General features: G+C 35.2%; 1 protein-coding gene across 1 annotated transcript in view; it reads right to left on the reverse strand.

Moving 5' to 3' along the window:
- LOC143256067 (uncharacterized) overlaps positions 1-11,438 on the reverse strand; it is an 86,865-nt gene extending 75,427 nt beyond the window's left edge. Inside the window, exon 1 of the mRNA XM_076512742.1 lies at positions 11,225-11,438. Coding sequence (XP_076368857.1) covers positions 11,225-11,237 — 13 coding nt within the window. The 5' untranslated portion in view covers positions 11,238-11,438. The remainder of the gene's footprint in view (positions 1-11,224) is intronic.
- Between the last annotated feature and the right edge of the window lie 3,634 nt (positions 11,439-15,072).

Consider the following 15,072-nt stretch of genomic DNA (forward strand, 5'->3'; position numbering starts at 1 on the left):
TAGACTCCTAGCATAGTTGGTTCTCCGCCAGACTTTATTTTTAATTTCGTTTACATGATTAATCCAAGTTAATTTTGAATCATAGGTCAGACCGAGAAATTTTGCCGATGTGGCAGTCTGAAATAGTGTATCATTCATATATATATTTTAGATTGTAGTTTTTTGTGTTTTGTCAATTTCGTAAAGACTACGAGTTGTGTTTTTGCTGTGTTTATTTTTATTCTATATTTTTGACAGTATTCACTTATTCTATTTAGTTGCGGTTGTATGTTAGTGGCTGCTATTATGGGTGTTGCGGCACTTTTCCAGACTGCCACATCATCAGCGAACTGTGAAGAGAATCCATGATTAGGGTTCTTCAAATGCATATTGTTTTCATACATGATGAAGAGTATAGGGCTAACCAACCCTCCTGAGTGACACCAGCTTCTGGAGTAAAGTACTCGGAAAAGGTTCCCTCTACATTCACTCTACACTTTCTATTTTCCAAAAAGTTAGATAACCAGCGAATAATTCCATGCGTTAGCCCTTTTCATTCATTCAAAACCTTAGACCATCGTGCCATTTTGTGTCAAATGCTTTCTCGATATCAAGGAAGCAAGCGACAGTACATTCTTTTTTTATTGAAGCTATTTATTAATGGCCCGACATGGCTAAGCGTGTTAAGGCGTGCGACTCGTAATCTGAGGGTCGCAGGTTCGCATCCCCGTCGCGCCAAACATGCTCGCGCTTTCAGCCGTGTGGGCGTTATAATGTGACAGTTAATCCCACTATTCGTTGGTAAAAGAGTAGCCCAAGAGTTGGCGGTGGGTGGTGATGACTAGCTGCCTTCCCTCTGGTCTTACATTGCTAAATTAAGGACGGATAGCACAGATAGCCTTCGAGTAGCTCTGTGCGAAATTCAAAAAACAAACGAAGCTATTTATTATAGTTTCGGTTAATCTAATTAAATGATCTGTTGTTTGTATATATTTCCTGAATCCATTTTGTTCATTTGGTAATTTTGATGGTATCTCCAAGAATATGGAGAGTCTTTTACTAATTATTCTTTCGAGAATTTTGCCTATACAGCTGGTCAGGCTGATTGGTCGGTAGCTATTAGGTTTATTAGCTGGCTTTCCTTCCTTATGAAACATTAATATATTAGTGAGCTTCTAAGAAACTGGGATGCATCCTGAGGATAAAGATAAAAGTGTTTTTAGGTGGTCAAACAATTTCGGAGTGCCCTTTTTTAGAAGGATGGCTTGTATTTCATCTTCACCTGGAGATTTGTTTTTTGTGCTTTTTATTGCTATCAGAAGTTCTTGTTGGGATATTTCTTTCACTAGTATCGTGTCGTCATAGTTTTCATAGTGTGTGATGTGTCTTGTGTTTGTCTCAGATATGCTTATTGGGAAAATTGGTTCAAATTGTTTTTTATTGTTTAGTATATGGTTGGTGACTTTATTGTCGAGGTATGTATTCATATCTGGATCAGAATGAGTTTTAAATGTATTTTAAAGTTGAGCTTTGAAAGCTTCAGCTCTCTTTTATTTGTGTGTGCAATTGTATTATTGTGTTCGAGTGCGGGATATTTCTTTGCGGCTGCATTATCGTTGGTGAGACTTTTAAGGTGTGTCCAGAATTTTTTCGGGTCAGTTTTATCATTTAGTTTTGAGCAGTAGTTGTCCCATTTATCTTGTTTTTGTTATTTTATTTGTGTTCTGATGTGATTTCTAATATTGTTTATTTGCGTTTTTGTTTCTTTGTTTCTTGTTATCGTATACTATCTTTTTAATTGTCTTCGTTTTTTGATTAAGGTGATTATTTCTGTGGTGGTTTTCCATGTGTTGTTTGTTGTTTTATGGTGTTGTTTTGGTATTGTTTTCTTGGCTGCTTTCTGAAGGCATTCCGTTATTGCTTGACAGTAATTATCCATTTCGATATGGGTTTTAACTTCTTTTATAACTTTATTAGGTAAAAGGTTGTCTAATTCCTGTTTGTAATTTCGCCAATTTGCTTTACTGTAATTAAATTTTTCTTTTCTGAAGGTCAAATATTTATGGGGGGCGAGATCGAAGACACAATATATTGGTAGGTGATTACTATCAACATTTTTTCCCACCTGGAATTTTATTAGTTTTTGGCTCATGTTATATGTGCAAAGGCACAGGTCAAATATGTCACTGGAGTTAATGGCATACGCTATGTGTATAGGGGTAGTATCATTTAGTAAGACTATTTTGTTATCATCTGTGAACTGTAAGAGATTTCTTCCATTGTTGTTTGCGTATTTGCATCCAAAGTTGACATTTTTACAATTTAGGTCTCCAATAACTATAGAGTTATGGTTGTGGGAAAAGCTGTTGTTGAGTAATGTTATGTTTAGTTGTTTATTTGGTGAATAGTATATTCTTACTACAGTTACTTTTGTATTGTTTCTTGGCAGAATATCCACAGTAACATGTTCGTTGTTACTGCTCGATCTAATTTCTGTAGCTGATAATTCCGTTTTATATAGCAGCATAATGCCTCTATTTTCATCATTTTTGTTTATTCTATCTTTCCTTATTGATGTGTAATTTGGTATTTTAAATCTATTGTTATTTTATATTAAAGTTTCGCTTACTATTATAATGTGGGGGTTAGTTTCCTGTATAAGGTCTTCGATGTCGTATTTCTTGGAAGCTATTGCACATTGGATGTTGATATATACAACTGTGAACATTATGTTGTTATCATGTATCCGGTAAGTGTTGTTATTATGTGTGGTATATGAGGTGTAATGTGTTTTTTCAGGATGTTAATTAACATATCAATACAGTTGGTTGTCTGGTTTAGTTTTGTATATTCTGTTATAAATTCTGTGAATATGTTTTTGATTATGGTGGTCATAAGGCTTGTTTTATCAGGTGTGTTAGCGTTTGTTTCTGGGAGTGTGGTGTTGTTTTCTTGTGACTTTTGTGTTTGTGTTAAGGTGTTGTTTTATTGTGTAATATTATTTTGTTTTTGCTGTTTTTGAGGGTTTGTTTCCTTTTAACATTTGTGCATACGTGGTTTTAGTTGTTTTGTGAAATTCTGTTGTACAACTACTGTTGCTGTAGGGTAGTGTAAATATTTAAAACTGGCGACTCCTCCGAGAGGCCTTTGGCCCCCTTTCGGCGAAATTATTTATCGCTGGCAACATCTCGAAAAAATAAATATTTAATTTCTTTAATAAAAATGAAATTGATTGAAGAAAATGAACATTTCGATTTCTCCTTACTTTGGAATATCGGTTTTACATTATTTAAATAACATGATTGATCGGCAGCGTCTCAAAACAAATAAATATATTATTTATTTAATAGAATTAAAATTGGTTGAACAAAATTTGTAAATATATATGCTCCCCAGTAGCTCAGCGGTATGTCTGCGGACATACAAAGCTATAAAACCGGATTTTGATACCCGTGGTGGGCAGAGCACAGGTAGCCCATTGTGTAGCTAAATGCTTAATTCAAAACAACAAAATAACAGCATGTAAATATATATATATTGTATTGCTTTTACTAGAATCGTGGCGCTTCATAAAAACACCTTTTTTGGTGGTTCAGCGATTAACCTGAAGAGTTTATAGCTTAACAAAAAATAAAAGCAAAATCGTAAAAACGACAATGAAATAGAACACTTCTGAAACTTCCGCCGTGATAAAGAATTATCTACCGTTAAAAGAAATATAAGTTTCGATGTTTTTATTTCTTTTAGTGTTTCTTTGGGATCAGCAAAATTTGGAATTCTTGGAGTGATTGAAGGTTAAATATAGATAAATAGCAGTATTGCTGGTTTTCATACAAAAGTATTCAGTTTAAATTCCACCAGAAACAAACTGTGGGCTTTGTTTTCTTTGTTCATATACATAAACATATTTTTTTTCTTATGCAAAAACAAATGTTTGGATTTTTAAACAAAACAGAACTTCATATATCCAGCCTGTTTTTACTTAACAGGTTTATTTTAAGACCATAACATATGGTGGTCAACTCAGAATCTGAAAGTCACCGGTCCGAATCCCTGTTATCGAACATATTCGTCCTTTGAGATGTGTGTGCGTGTGGAGTGTTAGTTAATGTGAAAATCTTACTATTCGTTATTAAAAGAGTAGCCCAAAAGTTGGCGATGGGTGGCGATAACTAGCTGCCTTCCTTCTAGTTTTTTATTGCTAAATTAAGATCGACTAGTGCAGATAGCTTTGTGCGAAATTTAAAAGAAAAGAAAACAAACAAATTGGTTTCAAAAGTACCGTAGTTTCCGAAGTCTCATTTTACTAAAATATTGTCAGTAAGAAAGAGAGGAGAAACTTTTTAGTTCATTTAGTTCATTGAAACATTTGTCAGAACAAAGAGAGCAAACATCATCATCGAGCGTCAGACAGGAAGGGAAGGTTCATGGTTCGTGTCTCTTCGCCACACAAACTTGCTTCTTTCTTTGACACAATGTAAGAATGAAGGTCGAATTCGATTTTTCAGTCGGACATGAGTAGCCCATGAGTTGGCCTGGGTACTATTGGCTATAGCTGCCTATACACTATAGATCTATTAGTCCAAAATTAGAGACGGGTATGCGCAGATGGCCCTTGCGTAGCCTTTTATAAACACTCTAAAACAAACAAAGAATAGTAGCATGTAGTTATGTGTAGGAGAAGAAACAGGTTATGGTCTCACATGAATGGAATGACTTCGAAGGGAATATAAAGTTGTATGTTTTCTCAGTAACTACAGGTAGTGAATTATTACAATGTTATGTATTATTAGATTATAATATGTTATTAAAATTAATATTTTTCAAGAAAAATTGTGACAAAAATATAATTTTTAGAAAATTTAAAACAATAACACATGACAATGTTGGCTTTCCTAAATATCGAACTATTAAAGGATGGTCGATACAGAATTTTTTTTATTATTCTAACAACATATGATATCATACCTTATTTCTTTCTAGGTTATTATTTTATTATTTTAACAACATATGCTACTCCCAACTAATTTATTTCTAACTTATTGTTTTATTATTCTAACAACATATGCTACTCGCAGCTTATTTATTTCCAACTTTGTATCATAAGCTCAAATTTCTGTACAGATATGAATTGGATTCCATATAGAAAAGTACACACACATATACATATATATATACGAGGGCTGTTCAAAAAATACGCGGACTGTTTGAATTGCGCGGCTCCAGTTGGTTCCAGGGGAATCCGCTTGGTGTCGCTAGGTTCGCACAGATCAGCTGATTACGACGCCATTTCCCGATTGTAGATATCTTCATTTGTGTATTAGCTACGCGGTTTTAAGTGAAGTGCGATTTTTTCGTTTGGCGGATTTCAAAATGAATGACCTGAAGGAGCAACGACTTGCTGTGAAATTTTGTGTTAAACTTGGAAAATCTGCGACTGAAACTTTTGCTATGCTTAACACGGCTTACGGTGATGTTGCTATGAATCGTACAGCATGTTTCAAGTGGCATGAACGTTTTAAGGATGGTCGACAGTCCATTGAAGATGATGAGCGTCCTGGACGTCCTTCCACGTCAACTGACGACCCACACGTCGACCAAATTAACACTCTGGCGCGGGCAAATCGACGTCTGACTGTCAGGGAGCTTGCTGAAGAGTGTGGGATATCAGTTGGATCTTGTTACGAGATTTTGACCGAAAAATTGAAGATGCACCGCGTTGTTGCGAAATTCAGCCCTCAGAACTCGTGATTTTTTGGCTAAACACTCGATCACTGTTCTTCCCCCCCCTACTCACCTGACTTTGCTCCTTGCGATTTTTTCTTGTTCCCCAAACTCAAAAGACCCTTGAAAGGTAGAAGATTTGAGACGATTCCCGAGATTAAGGCAAATGCGACGAAGGAGCTGGAGGACATTACAAAAGAAGCGTACCAGGACTGTTTCAACAACTGTTTCACCGTTGGGATAAGTGTGTGCATTGGGGAGGAGAGTACTTTGAAGGGGTCCCAGACCTGTAACTTCTAAATAAAGTACATTTTGTTTTATGACTTCAGTCCGCGTATTTTTTGAACAGACCTCGTAAATATATATATATTAATTTAAATAATACCATATATCTAGAATATAACCTATAGTGATATTAATATTTTACTTTAAGTAAGTAAAAATTGTTATGAATAATTTAAGATTGAAATCTGAAAGATTTGTGAATATTTCGTGATAGCTCTACAGACTTATAATGATAAAATCATATGTTCGTCAGTCCATTCTGTGGCTTTAAGCTAAAACAAACAAGCACAAATTAAATAGGAAAAAAAATGTTTTTAGTAACACTACAATCCCGCAAAGTTTGTTTCAAACAAAACTGAGTACCTTTGGGACCTTCTTATATTAGAAGAACACACATTATAGCCTTGTTTGGTATCAACCACACATGCTTACTTCCCTTTTCACCTCCAGGAGAAAACGTGCTGTGGAATTTTTTTATCTTAATTGAATGCTGTTGTTTTTGTTGTTTTGAATTAAGCACAAAGCTACACAATGGGCTGTCTGTGCTCTGACCACCACGGGTATCGAAACCAGGTTTTTAGCATTGTAAGTCCACAGACATACCGCTGAGCCACTGGGGGGCCGTAATTTCATGTACGTTGAACATCAGAAACATGTTCAAATACGTGCATTTAGCTTCAGCTTTCTTTCTCGCAGATAGGTCTACAGCAGCTGACATTCGACATGTAAAACATTGTCTTTCCGTCAAGTAAAAATTTAAATAGCTCATTGTTTCGATGACTAAAGTATTGCCCTCTTGTGGCTAATCGATAAGATTATGGCCTTAAAATTCGGAGCTCCAACCCTGAGACTGGTATAAGGTAGATAGCCCATTGTGCTTTTTTGCATTGAAAATAATACAAGTTAAAATAACAATAATATACGATTAGATATCGAATGATGAAATGGGAAGTAGAGTGAGTGGCCTTGGCGATAAAAACGTATTTTCATTAACCCTAAATTTAACTGTATATGCAGAATATAATATAAAAACCAAACACTCAGAGTTTAGTTTGACAGCACATCGTTCATATTTACATTAGTTTAAGGTGTAAAGTACCATTGTTTAAAATAAATGGATATAAAATAAATCGACGTTAATCAGTGATGTCGAGAAAACCCACTTGTAGAGAAAAATATATATGTAAAAACGGCTCGTTTGGGTTGAGCGCTCTTCTACGTAAACTATTTTCTCAACCCAAACGAGCCAATTTTACATATATAAATCGACTTATTTGTTTCAGCCAACTTATATACTGCTTATTTGTATGTTTTTTGAAGTTAAGCACAAAGCTGCACAATAGATTATATGTGCTCTAACGATTTCCAGCGTTCCAAGACTGCAAACATTCCGCTGTGCCAGTGGGGAGCGTACTGCTAAGTAATTTATTTTTTTGATATTATTATAATCGCTTTTAACAACGCATATCTCTGATAAAATGTGAAGGATTCGCGGTTTTTTAACAGATACAAAAAAAACATGGACTGTTTGAAAAATAAAACACAGATATATTTAATAAAATGACAACTTGTACTAATGTATTTATAACTGATTTCGGGTACTAGTTTTAAAAGGAATAAACTCACCATTCTTATGCACATTTCGGAAGGTTAATCTTCAAGTGTAATATGAATACGCTTCACTAAATACGATATCTGTTTTATTTACGTTACGACAACTATCATATCGACGCTAATTAGGCTTACTAAACTAAATATGCTTTATAACGCAGTAGCTTTTGTGTGTGTGGGTTGTTCAAACAGGCTCTCAAAATTCGTTGTGTGCGAATGGCTGGTCTCCTTTGAAAATATCAGAAAAGGAAGGAGACACCGTTTATCTCTGGTGTGAAATAATTAGGCTGTAAGGCCTCATCCTGGTATTCTTACATATATATTTTATACGTTTTTATTGATTGTTGATATTTTAATATTTTCTCAAAACAGTGCTTGTTTTGAATTTCGCGCAAAGCTACACGAGGGCTATCTGCGCTACCCGTCTCTAATTTAGCAGTGTAAGACTAGAGTGAGCGCAGTTAGTCATCACCACCCTTCGCCAACTCTTGGGCTACTCTTTTACTAACGAATAATGTGGTTGACCGTAACATTATAACTCCCCCACGGCTGAAAAGGCGAGCATGTTTGGTTCGACGTAGAGTCGAGTGCCTTAACCACCTGGCTATGCTGGGCCTTCTTAAAGCAAGAAATGAAGCAGTTTTTTTCCTTTAGACATGTGGACATTTGTAACGTGCATTTTTATTTCGCTGTTTTCTAAAAGAAGCATTCATTAGAATATTTGATCTATGAGGTGAACTCGAATCTATTAAGAGGTTTTGGTGAGTTATAATTAATAATATTCTGTCACAACTCCTAAATGCAAAAGTCTTCCAATAGTAAATCAAGTTCAATACATTAAACCGGGAAGAAAATTTTTAGGCTTAGCCAGGGGAGATTTGAAGTGTTTATTATTACTTATTGGTTCCTTACCTGATTTTTTAATTACTACAAATAATGTGACGTAACTTTATGAAAACGTAAATGGTTGATACTAAATCTTCGACAAAATCTCACGCAAATTTTTGATATATATTTATTATTGACATATAAATAAAACTGACATGATTAATAGTTGAGATACAAATAAACCTGACATGATTAATAGTTGACATACAAATAAACCTGACATGATTATCAGTCTTACCGATTTTGTTTTTCTTTTGTGCCATGGCTCTCTTTCATTGTTTTTTTGTTTTGAATTTCGCGCAAAGCTACGCGAGGGCTATCTGCGCTAGCCGCCACTAATTTAGCGGTGTAAGACTAGAGGGTTGCCTTCCGGCAGCTAGTCATCAAAACCAACTCTTGGGCTACTCTTTTACCAACGAATATTGGGATTGACCGTAACATTATAACACCCCCACGGCTGAAAGGACGAACACGTTTGGTGCGATCGGGATTCGAATTCCCCACCCGCGGATTACGAGTTGAACGCCTTAACCTACTCGGCCATACCGGTTCTCTTTCGTGTTTCACTTTTCTGGGTCTATACGAAATGGAGAAGAGTTTAATAAGGCCATTCGATAAAATCTTAAATAATACGAGCATGACATCAATACAATGTCGCTATTTCTTTACGTAATGATAATTGTTTGTTTTAATTTCGCGCACAGCTACACGAGGTCTAAGGAAGTATTCGATTGGTTAAAATTGTAAATGCCAACAAATTTGAAATCCTATAAAGAAAGTATTTGATCTGTTTAGAATGTTTCCGCAAATATACATCAAGATTACCGCACATAGCAGTCCTTAATTTTGAGTTACACAGCCAGAGGGAAGACAGCTAATCAACAGACTACCGAGAACTCTTAAGGGAATGTCTTGTATGATCGAACCTTAAATCCTTTGGAATCACAACTTGGGTTCGATATTCACCATGACAAGTCTGGCTCTGAAAGATGTGTGTGGAAAAGCTGTGTCAATAAAGTTCGTGGAAACAACAGGAAGAATATGAATCAAATACCTAATGTTAGGTTAATATATATTTCATTGATAAAAGTTTATATTAATGTGTAGTTACAGTTCTAATGTCTGGTTTTATCTGATATTTTATGAAAAGCTTTAGTTGCTGGAGTTATGTATTGTTTGTTTGTTTGTTTTTGAATTTCTCGCAAATCTACACGAGGGCTATCTGCGCTAGCAGTTCCCAATTTAGCAGTGTAAGGCTAGAAGGAAGACAGCTAGTCATCACCACCCACAACTCTTGGACTACTCTTTTACCAACGAATAGTGGGATTGATCGTAAATATATAACGCTCCCACGGCTGAAAGGGTGAGCATGTTTGGTGTAACGGGAATTCAAACTCGCGACCCTCGGATTACGAGTCGAGTGCCTTAACCACCTGGCCATGATGGGCCTCGTAATGATAAACGTTTTACGTTCATTGCTAGCGGTAAAAAAATATTATTTTTGTTTGTAGTTTAGTACAAAGCTACACAATGGGCTCCCTGTGCTCTGCTCATCAGGAAGGGAGTGGAGTAAGAAGTATAATCCCGACAAAAGTTGTGTCGTTTCACCTTACAAAAATATCCCATTAAATTTTGAAAAAAAAAAGGTTTTCGCAATTATCGAATGAAAAAATGAGTTGTTGAAATAATATAATAATTAAATTTATATAAACAATTATAGGTATCGCGTCTACTTCAATACACAGAATAAATCGTATTTTTCAAAGTACAAAGTGAACAAGTTACAAATTATAACCAAAAAAAAGTTAAAACACGCAAGACAGTTCTGGACAGTTTCATGTAAGAAGTAATTATATTTGAATTATAAATCGAAATGCAGTTACAATTAAATTCGCCGATGTTAGTACCTGTACTTGGTGTGAAAACAGGTATACAACATCTAAAACATGCATGCATCTTCTTATAAAAGGAAACTTGCATGATTTGGTGGTTATCGTAATTGTTTCTTTGTTTTTGAATTTCGCGAAAAGCCACACGAGAGCTAACTATCTGCGCTAGTCGTCCCTAATTTACCAGTGTAAGACCAGAGGGAAGGCAGCAAGTTATTAATACCCTCCGTCAACTCTTGGGCTACTCTTTTACCAACGAGTAGCTGGAGTGAACGTCACATTATAACGTCTTCACGGCTGAAAAAGCAAGCATATTTAGTATGACGGGGATTCGTATCTGCAATCTTCAGATTTCGAATCGAACATCTTAACCATCTAGCCATACCGGGCCATTAGCGTTAAGGACTCGCAATCTGCGGGTCGCGAATTCGGATCTTGTATCAAAGATGCTCGCACTTTCAGCCGAGAGTGCGTTATAATGTGCAATCACTATTCGTTAATAAAGAGTAATATAAGAGTTGACGGTGGGTAATATTAACTAGTTGCCCTATAGTCTGTGATTTAAAATCAGGAACAGCTAGCGATGACAGTTCTAAAATGGTCTCAGACGAAATTCAGCGTTAAAAACTAATTACAATATTTTAACCGTTAAAATAACGAAGTCGTATAATAGTTAACAGAAGAAATAAACCAACAATAAACCTAAAAAATGATTCGTGTTATTTATATTTTATATATAAAATGTGTATTGAGAATTAGAAAGATAAAAACCAGCAAATGTATATATAACAAACTAGAAACAAGTCACGCACTTTTTGTTTGGTTTTTCTTCATTCAAAACCGCTTACCTTTATTGATCATCGAAGCTGTAACGTAGTCAATAACATTAAGGGTTTAATTCAAAGGTCGAGCAGTTTTTCAGGTAAACACACAAACTGTTCCGAATGAATGGTTTTTGTCTCAGACAATGTGTTTTACACGGTGATGAAAGGTCGGCCACTTACGGGGTAGTAACGATAGAAGTCTCCTCTTATTAGACTTGTTCTGTGTTGTCGAAGCTTGAGGATATGAAAAATCAATGTTTTTGTTTCGCATTAGTCCTTGCTGCCCTCTAGCGTGGAATTGCGGCGTTAACGAACATATTTCTTCATAACTTTGAAATGTTTTACATTAAAATGATTAAATTTTACTTAGAATCAAATAAGTAATCGCACGGGTATGAAAAAAACTTTCCTATATATTCCTGTTAGAACATTTTTACGAATTACAAATCTTAAGCGATTGGAGCTCACCGGGGCCAGTTTGAACTTGTGGGAGTGTCCAATCAGTTGTGTAGATTCCAAGGGAAATGCATGTGGTTAATCCCGAAATGCAGTGATAAAATAAAAAACTGTTGTTAAACTTAAAGGTGTATTCCATTAGATATATAAAATATATTTATTGGTCTGGTGTGTGTGTGTTTTTCTTTTAGCAAAGCCACATCGGACTATCTGCTGAGCTTACCGAGGGGAAGTGATCTCATTATTTTAGCGTTGTAAATTCATAGAATTACCACTGTACTAGCGGGAGGCTATTGGACTGGAATAAATGTATAGTTTACGAGACCACACTAGAGGTATTAAAATCACTTTTGCGGCGTGATCTAAATTCAGAAAGTCACGCTGAAGATATTAACACATTTTATATGGGATCCCGAAACAACGTTGTTATGGTGAAGGTGTTATATTACTGTGGTGATAAGTTATAAGTTTAGAACATCACGCTGAAGACATTAACACATTTGATATGGGATTCTGAAATATTAACTTTACAATGAAAATATTAAAGGATTTGTGGTGAATTTCCTAATAATGAAAAAATGTTAAATGAAGATAAGCACATGAGTGTGTTAAAATAACAGCACACGCTAAAGACACTAGAAATCCAGGTATAAGCTTTAAAAATCACTAAAACATGTTGAGGTCTGAAAGAACTAGATTAAAAACTACTGGTTAATGGTGAAGATGTGTAGAAACATTGTAGTGATAATAACAAAGATAGATCGCTTTGAAAATGTGTTTACGAATCCCATGACCACACCAAAAAATGTCAAAGTAGTGGTTTTAAGAGTCAAGACAAATTTCTAAAGGAAGTAAGTCGCTGAAGTGTCGGAACTTTCGAAAATCTGACGACTTTAGAGTTTTTTATCAAAACACTTTTTGTTCATCCGTATAATATCATTAATGTAAAATGGATAAATAAATAAAGAAACAAATATTTCATTTGGATTGCTTGATATTTATGTCCCCTTCAACACATTATTTGGGGAGCTTTTGTTTGTTTGTTGTGAACTACAAAGCTGTACAATTAGCTACCTGTTCTATACGAACTGCGAGCATCGAAACCACATTATTTTTAAAGTTATAAGCTCTCTTTCTCATTGCTTTATAAAGCAGCATTACGTTGCTGGCAAGTTTAGAAGGAAGTATGTGAAATTCTGTGAAATAACATTTCAGTCGTTTTGAAGGACAACATTATTGGTTTGTATAATGATGCAATGGAGAGAGCTGATCTTGTAGTCTTGCTGCAGTATGTAGGTAACTGTTGAATATTTTTTTCTATTATTGAATTGTGTTCAGGTATTTATTTTCTAATAAAGTCACTCTTGTCCATCTGTTATGTCCAGTATGGAGAATCAACTCCTCAATATAATTATCATTGTTTATCAAGTTCTTCTTAGAGTTTTCAGAAGAGGAATTGGTGTTCCGTTTGTCTCTGGTGGTGGTAGTGTACAGTATAGCACTTCTGGTTGCACTTTAGCTTAACTTAATGAATGTTTAAGAAAGTATGTTAACAAACACATAGTTCATTCACCGCACACCAGGGTCTTTCAAGTCAGCTGACAACACAGTGATGTAGAAATTATAACTTACAAATAATTCTTTTTTTTTCCTGCTATATCTGTCTGTCTGCCAATCTCCTGCGTTTATTTGGTTTTTGTAGTGATGAAAGGTAACTGTGTTTCATTTTGCCAACCACAATTACTATAAGACCAAATAAGTAACGTTCCTGTAAGTGATAATAATAAATTTATATAAATATAGATAAATGAATGTTGTATGTCGATGTAACTGTCCTTGGATCTTCACCAAATTTGGCACGAAAGGTTTTGGGGTTTGTGAGGAGGTTCATATAAACATTTTTTGTTTTGAAGTTGTTATGAACATTTTTACGTTTCTTTATAATTACATATATTACATATAAATCTTAAAATAATTTTTTACTAATCTAAAATTTACATAACTTCCGTCCAGGGGACTACTACCCCAGCTAGTTTCTAATATTATCAGAGAAGTGATATTCATAACTTTGATTATCTAATCATTTCCACATGTTCCTACGTGTTGAAAATTATATTTACTTTGTTTGTTTATTGAGCCCCTATATCTAGGATCTAATTTTTACTTAGTCGCCATATATCTTTAGTAAGTTTCTGCTCTTAGAAACTGGTCTTTATTGAATAACTGTATGTAGAAACTAACCTTTATTGAGTTACTGTGTCTCGGGTTAATTCTTTTGAATTTTTTGCTTAGGAACTGTTTCTTATTGCGTCACCGTAGCTAACAACGAATCCTTAACAGAAACTCATATTTACTTTCTTTACGCCTAGAAACAGTTATTTGTTAACTTTCGAAGATCAAAAGGCCCGGCATGACCAGGTGTTTAAGACGCTCGTTTCGTAATTTAAGGGTCGTGAGTTCGGATCCCAGTCACACCAAACATGCTAGTTTTTTCAGCCATGGAGAGGGATTATAATGTGCATTCAATTCCACTATTAGTTGGTAAAAGAGTAGCCCAAGCGTTGGCAGTGGGTAATGATGACTAGCTACCTTCCATTTAGATTTACACTGCTAAATTAGAGACGGCTAGTGCAGATAGCCCTTGTGTAGCTTTGCGTGATATTCCAAACAAATCAAAACTTTTATTTTAATTAAAGTTTTAATACCCATACCAGCCGTTTTGAGAATACACTTTTACTTCAAGTGGGTTTCTCGTCATCACGAACTAATTCTAAAAAGAATGAATGCTACTATAAGCAGTGCGAACTTTTATCTTGAGAATAACTAATTATATTTTATTAATTTTGTCTGACATAAAGTTAAAAAAATTGATTCGCTACCACAGTTAGTGTCTTTCAAGATTATTCATTTGAATGTAATTTTCTTACAAACCAACAAAGTCACATGATAATCATTGTAATTGTAATATAAATTTTTGTAATAATGACATGTATCAGAACTAGATAGTGACATTGTTTGTTATTCATAGGTAGTGTTATGTTATCGAATCTTGAATACCCTCAATAAGGACATGTAACATCTATTTCCGACACAAAGTATTTGTATACTCAGATTATAAATATTATGCGGAACAAGGTAGGCCGGCATGGCCAAGCGTGTTAAGACGTGCGACTCGTAATCTGAGAGTCGCAGGTTCGCATCCCCGTCGCGCCAAACATGCTCGCCCTTTCAGCCGTGGGGGCGTTATAATGTGACGGTCAATCCCACTATTTGTTGGTAAAAGAGTAGCCCAAGAGTTGGCAGTGGGTGGTGATGACTAGCTGCCTTCCCTCTAGTCTTACACTGCTAAATTAGGGACGGCTAGTACAGATAGCCCTCGAGTAGCTTTGTGCGAAATTCAAACACAAAAACATATG

The sequence above is a fragment of the Tachypleus tridentatus genome, chromosome 7 (genome assembly GCF_004210375.1).
Source record: "Tachypleus tridentatus isolate NWPU-2018 chromosome 7, ASM421037v1, whole genome shotgun sequence".
NCBI lineage: Eukaryota > Metazoa > Arthropoda > Merostomata > Xiphosura > Limulidae > Tachypleus > Tachypleus tridentatus.